Source organism: Siniperca chuatsi, linkage group LG7, assembly GCF_020085105.1.
Source record: "Siniperca chuatsi isolate FFG_IHB_CAS linkage group LG7, ASM2008510v1, whole genome shotgun sequence".
Lineage (NCBI taxonomy): Eukaryota > Metazoa > Chordata > Actinopteri > Centrarchiformes > Sinipercidae > Siniperca > Siniperca chuatsi.
This window is the reverse complement of record NC_058048.1, coordinates 32,260,220-32,271,302: the sequence shown is the minus strand read 5'-3', so window position 1 is coordinate 32,271,302 and position 11,083 is coordinate 32,260,220. Positions and strand designations below refer to the sequence as shown.

General features: G+C 44.9%; 1 protein-coding gene across 1 annotated transcript in view; it reads left to right on the top strand.

The window, feature by feature from the left end:
• Nucleotides 1-7,948, top strand: part of LOC122879292 (S-arrestin-like) — an 18,419-nt gene extending 10,471 nt beyond the window's left edge. Inside the window, exons 13-16 of the mRNA XM_044203249.1 lie at nt 1,117-1,131; nt 1,230-1,282; nt 1,994-1,997; nt 6,452-7,948. Coding sequence (XP_044059184.1) covers nt 1,117-1,131; nt 1,230-1,282; nt 1,994-1,997; nt 6,452-6,545 — 166 coding nt within the window. The 3' untranslated portion in view covers nt 6,546-7,948. The remainder of the gene's footprint in view (nt 1-1,116; nt 1,132-1,229; nt 1,283-1,993; nt 1,998-6,451) is intronic.
• The last annotated feature ends 3,135 nt before the right edge of the window (nt 7,949-11,083 follow it).

Below are 11,083 nucleotides of genomic sequence, written 5' to 3'. Positions count from 1 at the left end.
GTAAGTTATATTTGGCGGTATGGCTCTGTTCTGGGACCAGCAGCAAAGCCCCCCCCCCCAGGATACAGAACAGAGCAGACATCAGCGACAGAAATGACATTGATTAGTCACAGTATGAAAAGGAGGAGCTGGGGTGGAGGCGGGTTGCAAAGCGGCTTGCAGAGGACGGCTAAAGCTGCTTAAATAAGGCGCCTTGTATGCGATTGTCAGTGAATGCAAAGAGGGGAATCAGCTGAGCCATCAGCTGATGTGGGCTGGCTTTGAGATCGGCCGCTGTCAGCTGATGTAGCTGGGATTGTGAGCTTAGCTCCTCCTAAATGTTACATACTGGACCTTTAACACAATTTATCCCAAAATACGATCACACGTCGCTGTTTGTAGAAACGTAGCTGCAAATTATTCAGACATGTTTTATCACAAAGACAACAGAGATCCTGCTGGAACAGTTTCAGTTCTTCTCTTCAGTGGATTTATTAAGTGTGAATGTCACTGTAGTCAATGTTTGTTATCTACAGATCACAAGAAACTAAAATATGAGAATATGAGTTCCATAAAAACAAACATTTACATAATGAAGTTGTGATCATGAGATCGAACAGATAAACAACCTGCTGCTCTGGGATTCTGTCACTGACACATTTAATTACATCATCACTGTACACTGACATCACTGTGCACTGTGACATCACTGTTCACTGACATCACTGTTCACTGTGACATCACTGTTCACTGTGACATCACTGTTCACTGTACACTGTGACATCACTGCACACTGACATCACTGTGCACTGTGACATCATTGTTCACTGTACACTGACATCACTGTGCACTGTGACATCACTGTTCACTGTGACATCACTGTTCACTGTGACATCATTGTTCACTGTGACATCACTGTACACCGTGACATCACTGTTCACTGTGACTTGATTGTTCACTGTGACATCATTGTTCACTGTGACATCACTGTACACCGTGACATCACTGTACACTGACATCACTTTATAATGAAAATAATCTCAACTTACAATACAATTAAACAACAAACAATAGTGCAATAAAACAATAGTTCCTGAACTCATCGTGTCTCTCTGTTCTCTCTGTTCACACTGACAGGACGGTCGGATCCAGGTAAGCCATCACACACCTTCTGTGTGTGTGTGTGTGTGTGTGTGTGTGTGTGTGTGTGTAAATACATCACATCTGACCAATACGTGTGTGTTTTACAGTGAGGTGTCTCTGGAGCTTCCATTCAAACTGATGCATCCTAAACCTGAACCAGGTACAACCCGCCCCCCCCAGGGTTCATTCACAGGTTACACACACCTGTCCTCAGGTGTTAAGGAGCTTGTTGTGTATCGCTGACAGCACTGAGCTGTTTATCATCTCAACAACAAGCTGCGTCACATCCTGAAGATTAACATCCAGATTAATACACTGCAGATTAGCCACACACACACACACACACACACACACGTCTGTACCTGTCAGGACCCTCAGTGATCCATAATCCATCTCCTCCACTGGACCTGAACCTGATTCTGGCTTTCACTCGTGTCCCCAGGTTTCCAGTACAGAGTTTCTATTTAATGAGACTGCATGCTGAATCAGATCTGATCTCGGGCCGTTTGAACGTGCTGACATGTAGCACGTATGAGTCCGACAGGACGGAGCTTCCAGAATAAACAGAAGGACGTTTCCAGACCAACAAACAGATCACGGCCTCCTGGAGTTATGAGCTCATTCTTAAAACGTTACTCTCCTGTGATTGTTGCTCTAAACAATGTGCAACAATATTAAATCTGCAGCTTCTAAAAGGAAAAATACACTTTCGAGCCGGAGGAAACAGATTAGATTAGTTTTTAACTTTAAGTTTCTGTGCTGATAAATCAGGTTCACCAGCAAGACCATTTGAATGTGAAGATCTTTATTTAAATATAACCTGAACAACTTTCTTTCTTTCCATCCCGTTTCCTGAACGTTGGGACTTCAGCCAGGTAAGATCATTTCGTTTCATTAAAGAGTGTCTGAGTACATCCTGTCCATCACAGTCTCTCTGGACCTGCAGAGTCTATAAACATCACAACAGATACTTTTTATAATTCACTGATTATTTCAGGCTTAAAAAACTAAATATGACAATAATTTGTTATCTCATACAGGTCAGTTTTGATGTGGAGAAGTTTCCAATAATAAATGAACCATAAATGAACATTAATTTGGGTTTAAATGGAGCACTTTTCTACTAGAATTAGAACAAAATGGCAGAACTACACTGAGTTCTGTTTGACCTGAAGGTTTTTGTTTAGTTTTCTTTAATTTTCCGCAGAAACTTACCGAGGACCCAGAATCTGTTATCAACGTCTCCAGAAAATATTTTGGCTTTAAACTTCAGGTCAGAACAACAGAACTGTTCTGTTGTTCTGACCTGAGATCAGTGTTTGTTGTTCCTCTGTTCGGCCTTCGTTGGGTGTCTGAGTTTGAACTCTTCCTCCATGAAATGATCCTTCAGGTGTCAGCTGTTGTTATCTGAGGAAAGTTCCTCACCTGTTTACAGACACGACGAAACATCCGGCAGCAGGTCTCAGATCAGATCAGGACACTGCAGCCGGATCTCAACGGCCAGAAAGTGACACTCACCTGTCTGTCTCACTGCTCACCTGTCTATCTCACCTGTCTATCTCACTGCTCACCTGTCTGTCTCACCTGTCTGTCTCACTGCTCACCTGTCTATCTCACTGCTCACCTGTCTGTCTCACCTGTCTGTCTCACTGCTCACCTGTCTATCTCATCTGTCTGTCTCACTGCTCACCTGTCTGTCTCACTGCTCACCTGTCTGTCTCACCTGTCTGTCTCACTGCTCACCTGTCTATCTCACTGCTCACCTGTCTGTCTCACCTGTCTGTCTCACTGCTCACCTGTCTGTCTCACCTGTCTGTCTCACTGCTCACCTGTCTATCTCACTGCTCACCTGTCTGTCTCACCTGTCTGTCTCACTGCTCACCTGTCTGTCTCACTGCTCACCTGTCTGTCTCACCTGTCTGTCTCACTGCTCACCTGTCTATCTCATCTGTCTGTCTCACTGCTCACCTGTCTGTCTCACTGCTCACCTGTCTATCTCACCTGTCTATCTCACTGCTCACCTGTCTGTCTCACTGCTCACCTGTCTGTCTCACCTGTCTGTCTCACTGCTCACCTGTCTGTCTCACCTGTCTGTCTCACTGCTCACCTGTCTATCTCACTGCTCACCTGTCTATCTCACTGCTCACCTGTCTGTCTCACCTGTCTGTCTCATTGCTCACCTGTCTATCTCACCTGTCTGTCTCACTGCTCACCTGTCTATCTCACTGCTCACCTGTCTGTCTCACCTGTCTGTCTCATTGCTCACCTGTCTGTCTCACCTGTCATCTCACTGCTCACCTGTCTCTCACCTGTCTATCTCACCGCTCACCTGTCTATCTCACTGCTCACCTGTCTATCTCACCTGTCTGTCTCACTGCTCACCTGTCTGTCTCAATGCTCACCTGTCTATCTCACCTGTCTATCTCACTGCTCACCTGTCTGTCTCACTGCTCACCTGTCTATCTCACTGCTCACCTGTCTATCTCACCTGTCTGTCTCACTGCTCACCTGTCTGTCTCAATGCTCACCTGTCTATCTCACCTGTCTGTGTCTATCTCACTGCTCACCTGTCTGTCTCACTGCTCACCTGTCTATCTCACTGCTCACCTGTCTATCTCACCTGTCTGTCTCACTGCTCACCCTGTCTCAATCTCCTGCTCACCTGTCTCATCTCACCTGTCTGTCTCACTGCTCACCTGTCTATCTCACTGCTCACCTGTCTATCTCACCTGTCTGTCTCACTGCTCACCTGTCTGTCTCACTGCTCACCTGTCTATCTCACCTGTCTGTCTCACTGCTCACCACCTGTCTATGCTCACCTGTCTGTCTCACCTGTCTGTCTCACTGCTCACCTGTCTGTCTGTCTCACTGCTCACCTGTCTATCTCACCTGTCTCATCTCACTCTCACCACCTGTCTCATCTCACCTGTCTATCTCACCTGTCTGTCTGTCTGCTCACCTGTCTGTCTCACTGTCTCACCTGTCTGTCTGTCTCTGCTCACCTGTCTGTCTCACCTGTCTGTCTCACTGCTCACCTGTCTATCTCACTGCTCACCTGTCTATCTCACTGCTCACCTGTCTGTCTCACCTGTCTGTCTCATTGCTCACCTGTCTATCTCACCTGTCTGTCTCACTGCTCACCTGTCTATCTCACTGCTCACCTGTCTGTCTCACCTGTCTGTCTCATTGCTCACCTGTCTGTCTCACCTGTCTATCTCACTGCTCACCTGTCTCTCACCTGTCTATCTCACCGCTCACCTGTCTATCTCACTGCTCACCTGTCTATCTCACCTGTCTGTCTCACTGCTCACCTGTCTGTCTCAATGCTCACCTGTCTATCTCACCTGTCTATCTCACTGCTCACCTGTCTGTCTCACTGCTCACCTGTCTATCTCACTGCTCACCTGTCTATCTCACCTGTCTGTCTCACTGCTCACCTGTCTGTCTCAATGCTCACCTGTCTATCTCACCTGTCTGTCTCACCGCTCACCTGTCTATCTCACTGCTCACCTGTCTATCTCACCTGTCTGTCTCACTGCTCACCTGTCTGTCTCAATGCTCACCTGTCTATCTCACCTGTCTATCTCACCTGTCTGTCTTACTGCTCACCTGTCTATCTCACCTGTCTGTCTTACTGCTCACCTGTCTGTCTCACCTGTCTATCTCACTGCTCACCTGTCTGTCTCACTGCTCACCTGTCTATCTCACTGCTCACCTGTCTATCTCACCTGTCTGTCTCACTGCTCACCTGTCTGTCTCAATGCTCACCTGTCTATCTCACCTGTCTGTCTCACTGCTCACCTGTCTATCTCACTGCTCACCTGTCTATCTCACCTGTCTGTCTCACTGCTCACCTGTCTGTCTCAATGCTCACCTGTCTATCTCACCTGTCTGTCTCACCGCTCACCTGTCTATCTCACTGCTCACCTGTCTATCTCACCTGTCTGTCTCACTGCTCACCTGTCTGTCTCAATGCTCACCTGTCTATCTCACCTGTCTATCTCACCTGTCTGTCTTACTGCTCACCTGTCTATCTCACCTGTCTGTCTTACTGCTCACCTGTCTGTCTCACCTGTCTATCTCACTGCTCACCTGTCTGTCTCACTGCTCACCTGTCTGTCTCACCTGTCTGTCTCACTGCTCACCTGTCTATCTCACTGCTCACCTGTCTGTCTCACCTGTCTGTCTCACTGCTCACCTGTCTATCTCATCTGTCTGTCTCACTGCTCACCTGTCTGTCTCACTGCTCACCTGTCTATCTCACCTGTCTATCTCACTGCTCACCTGTCTGTCTCACTGCTCACCTGTCTGTCTCACCTGTCTGTCTCACTGCTCACCTGTCTATCTCACTGCTCACCTGTCTATCTCACTGCTCACCTGTCTGTCTCACCTGTCTGTCTCATTGCTCACCTGTCTATCTCACCTGTCTGTCTCACTGCTCACCTGTCTGTCTCACCTGTCTATCTCACTGCTCACCTGTCTCTCACCTGTCTATCTCACCGCTCACCTGTCTATCTCACTGCTCACCTGTCTATCTCACCTGTCTGTCTCACTGCTCACCTGTCTGTCTCAATGCTCACCTGTCTATCTCACCTGTCTATCTCACTGCTCACCTGTCTGTCTCACTGCTCACCTGTCTATCTCACTGCTCACCTGTCTATCTCACCTGTCTGTCTCACTGCTCACCTGTCTGTCTCAATGCTCACCTGTCTATCTCACCTGTCTGTCTCACCGCTCACCTGTCTATCTCACTGCTCACCTGTCTATCTCACCTGTCTGTCTCACTGCTCACCTGTCTGTCTCAATGCTCACCTGTCTATCTCACCTGTCTATCTCACCTGTCTGTCTTACTGCTCACCTGTCTATCTCACCTGTCTGTCTTACTGCTCACCTGTCTGTCTCACCTGTCTATCTCACTGCTCACCTGTCTGTCTCACTGCTCACCTGTCTATCTCACTGCTCACCTGTCTATCTCACCTGTCTGTCTCACTGCTCACCTGTCTGTCTCAATGCTCACCTGTCTATCTCACCTGTCTATCTCACTGCTCACCTGTCTATCTCACCTGTCTATCTCACCTGTCTGTCTTACTGCTCACCTGTCTCGCTCTGCAGTGATGGTACAAAACTACCAAAATAAAAGCCAAAACACAACCAAAAAAAGAATGCACCTGATGGTTAGCTATGTTAGCCTGCAAACAGGTTGACATCATTTAAACATAATGTAAATTAAATCTTCTTTTTTTTAACCTGGAAAAACGAAGTTCACCTGAAAGGTGAGGGCGGGGTTAAACCACCAGACTAATCTGTCCCTCGTCTGTCTGTCCTGCAGCGAATCAGACGACATGGTGTTTGAGGAGTTTAAACGAGTCTACCTGAAGGGAGTGGTCTACGGAGATGACGACGAGTCTCCCACAGAGGCATAAACTACAAAGATGGCCACCACAGACCAGAGTGTCCAGAGCTGAAGAGAAACTCAGTTTGACCTGAAGACACTTGATAGTGATTTTAGTGACTCCATGATGTTTCCTGTAGCGCCCCCCTCAGGACAAACTGCACATGTTCAGCTGCTCTACTGTTCAGACTGTTAGAAGAGAGAATTCATCAGGATGATGTTTGTTCTGTCATATTATAGCTGTAATGAACTCTGCAGCCTGTAGGGGGCGCTGATGGTGACACATGAATGCAACACATCATAAAACAACTGTCGCACACACTGCACCTGTCAGACAGGCAGGCAGCATAAGCTGATCGTGAGTTGAAGCTTGGAAATAAAACAGGTGTTTGTAGAGCTGCAACTAACAATTATTTTATATAAATCAATCTGACGATTATTTTCTCAATTCATTGATTCGTTGTTTTCTCTATAAAATGTCAGAAACTTCCAGGCCAAACTGTGTTTAAGTCTCTGTCTGTCCATCACAGTCTGAAGGACGTCCTGAAGGAAACAACAGATAAATGTAGACATGTTCAAAAATGCAATTTATATTTGCTTTATTGTGAAAAATGCTTGTTAATCAGATAAAGTTATTGTCATAATCTGCCTGTAAGTGAATTTTTAAAGAACATAAACCTAAAATATCATGTCAAGTTTATTTTTATTGATATGAGATTGTAAAACCTGACATCTGTTTAGTATTGTTAATCTGTATAAACAGATATCTGCATATGAATGCAGAATCTGTAGGCAAGGGACAAGACAAGTGTTCTGGTTTCCGTTTGTAGTCCAAGTAGTATCGACCAATCACGTTTCAGTCTCAGAACCCATCGGCTACCATCTGACGACGATTTCGCTTTTTATCAATCTCGGAACCCTAGAGATTAGCTTTTTATTAGCTTCTTTAAATTCATCTGATTTCAAATCATAGTCAGAGGACAGCCGATGGGTTCCGAGATCGCTAATCGGACTGTAAACACCATGACCGGCACACGGACGAGGAAGTCTTGGCCCCGTTATCCGTTATCCAGATATCTGCTGGCTACACCGGAAGCCCCCAAACATTGGCTGAGATTGGTGCAGTGTGTACTTGTACTTTTATATTTACTGCATCAGTGTGTTTGTTGCTCAGTAACTCTGAATGTAAGTAGTTCCAGTCAGCTTCCTGTCTAATGAACTCTGAAATAAAACTTTTAGTTTTTGAGTTAAAGAAAAACATTTAATTTCATTTCTACATTTTTTTGCAGTTAGTCGTCTTTTAAAAAGAGATTAGAAATAAACAAATCAGAAATCAGGCAGTAAATCGCAGAGCTCTTTGTGGTAAAGATTTAAATACAATATGAATCTATCATCAAGTATTAATAAAATGCATGAATGAAATGTATCAGAGCATATTGCGTATTGTCAGAGCGTATTGTCTCATTTCCAGTCTTCTGTGTTTGTGTGTTATTGGTAGCGTATTTTTGCTGCTCTAGCTCATCACAGTTAATTTTGTTCGATTCTTCATTATAGTGATTAACTATCTGCTATACATTTAAAAGTACACCAGTTCTGCTCAAGCACTCATAGCTCCTCCTTCTTTAACGACTTTCTCACTAATCCCACCGTTTACACGCTATTTAGTTTTTCTAGCTACTGTTCTTTAGCTTAGCAGCTAGCAATGGCTTCTCTCCCTCTGCTGCTCTCTCCTGTTCGGTGTGTCAGATGTTTAGCTATTGCTCTGCCTCCTTTAGTGATAATGGTAAATGTAATAAATGTAGTTTATTTGTAGCGTTGGAGGCGAGGCTTAGTGAATTGGAAACGCGGTTCCGCACCATGGGAACTCAACCATTAGCTGCTGTAGTTAGCCAGCCCCCAGTAGCCGGTGTGGACCGACCAGAAGTAGCTCCTGTTAGCCGAAACCAGGGAGGCTGGGTGACGGTCCGAAGGAAGCATAACCCTAAGCAGAAGCCCACGGTTCACCACCAACCTGTTCACGTTTCCAACAACGGTGTACCACGGTCCTGGTCCTTATTCTGAATTTTTATCAGAATTCTCAGAGTTTTTATCAAGTTTAGTCCTTAAAACAGATAAAGTAATTATTGTAGGTGATTTCAATATTCATGTAGATGTTGAAAGTGATAGCCTTAGTACTGCGTTTATCTCATTAGATTCTTTTGGCTTTTGTCAGAGTGTACATGAAGCCACTCACTGTTTTAACCACACCCTCGACCTTGTTCTGGTATATGGCATTGAAATTGAACATTTAATAGTCTTTCCACAGAATCCTTCTTTATCGGACCATTATTTAATAACTTTTGAACTGCTATTACTGGACTACACGCCATTAATTCTCACTCTAGATGTCTATCTGATAGTGCTGTAGCTAAATTTAAGGAAGCGATCCCATCTGCATTTAATTCAATGTTATGTCTCAGTATAACAGAGGACTCCTATGCAAATTGCAGCCCGTCCCAAATTGACCATCTAGCTGATAGCGCTGCAGGCTCACTGAACGACACTCGATTCTATCGCTCCTCTAAAAAAGAAGATAATAAAACAAAGAAGGTAAGCTCCGTGGTATAACCCCCAAACTCGCAAGATATAGCAAACATCACAAAAACTTGAAAGGAAATGGAGTTCCACCAACCTGGAAGAATCCCGTTTAGTCTGGCAAAGAAGGTCTATAGGTCTACATATAGGAAGGCCCTCCGTAATGCCAGAGCAGCTTACTACTCATCATTAATAGAGGAAAATAAGAACAACTCCATGTTTCTTTTCAGCACTGTAGCCAGGCTGACAGAGAATCACAGCTCTATTGAACCATGTATTCCTATAGCCCTCAGTAGTAACGACTTCATGAGTTTCTTTAATGATAAAATTTTAACTATTAGAGAAAAAATTCATGACGTCTTGCCTTCAACCGGTGCCGACTTATCTTCAAACACAGGAACCTTAGAAACAGCTGTAGAGCCTGATGTGTGTTTTGACTGCTTTGCTCCTATCGACCTTCTTCTACGATTGATTCATCTAAGCCATCAACCTGTCTCTTAGACCCCATTCCACTAGGCTGCTTAAAGACCTTTTACCCTTAATTAACACCTCTTTATTGGATATGATCAATCTATGTTTATTAACAGGCTATGTACCATAATCCTTTAAAATAGCTGTAATTGAACCGCTTCTTAAAAAGCCCACTCTTGATCCAGGGGTGTTAGCCAACTACAGACCTATATCTAACCTTCCCTTTCTCTCTAAGATCCTTGAGAAAGCAGTCGCCAATCAGTTGTGTGACTTTCTAAATAACAATAGTTTATTTGAGGATTTTCAGTCAGGATTTAGAGTGCATCATAGCACAGAGACAGAACTGGTGAAAATTACAAATGACCTTTTAATTGCATCAGACAATGGACTTGTCTCTGTACTTGTCTTGTTAGATCTTAGTGCTGCGTTCGACACCATTGACCATCACATCCTATTACAGAGACCGGAACAGTCATTTGGCATTAAAGGAACCGCATATCCATAAACTTTCATTGTTATGCAGATGATACCCAATTATATCTATTGATCAAGCCAGATGAAACTAACCAGTTAACTAAACTTCAAGCATGCCTTAAGGACATAAAAACCTGGATGACCTGCAATTTTCTGATGTTAAACTCTGACAAAACTGAAGTTATTGTACTTGGCCCCAAACACCTCAGAGACACATTATCTAAAGATATAGTTACTCTAGATGGCATTGCCCTGGCCTCCAGCAGCACCGTAAGGAACCTCTGAGTTATCTTTGATCAGGATTTATCCTTTAACTCCCACATGAAACAAACTTCAAGAACTGCCTTCTTTCACCTTCGTAACTTTGCAAAAATCAGGCACATCCTGTCTCAAAATGATGCCGAAAAACTAGTCCATGCATTTGTTACTTATAGGTTGGATTATTGCAATTCCTTATTATCCGGCTGCCCGAATAAGTCCCTTAAGACTCTCCAGTTGATCCAGAATGCTGCGGCACGTGTACTGACAAGAACCAGGAAAAGAGATCATATCACTCCAATATTAGCTTCTCTGCACTGGCTCCCTGTAAAATCCGTGGGTAACAAAGGACATCAAGGACATTCTGAATGCCAAGAGGAGGGCCTTTACGGATGGTAATAGGGAGGAGGTGAGGGCAATCCAGGCTGACCTGAAGGTAAAAATCAGGGAAGCCAAGGAGAAGTACAGGAGGAAGCTGGAGAGGAAACTCCAGCAGAACAACATGAGGGAGGTCTGGAGCGGCATGAAGACCATCACTGGCTTCAGACCGACTGGCAGCAGAGGAGTTGAAGGCAGCGTGGACAGGGCCAACGAACTGAATCTGTTCTTTAACAGATTCGACACACCGGCTCCTGCTCATCCCCCCTCTAACTCAGCTGCTGTCGGCCCTCAAGCTCCTCTGAGTACTCTGCTCCCCCCTCCCCATCAGGCTAACGTCCCTCTCCAGACCGACGAATCCCCCACCTGTAACTTCTGCTGTGTGCCTGACTGCTGACCAGGTGAGAGGACAGC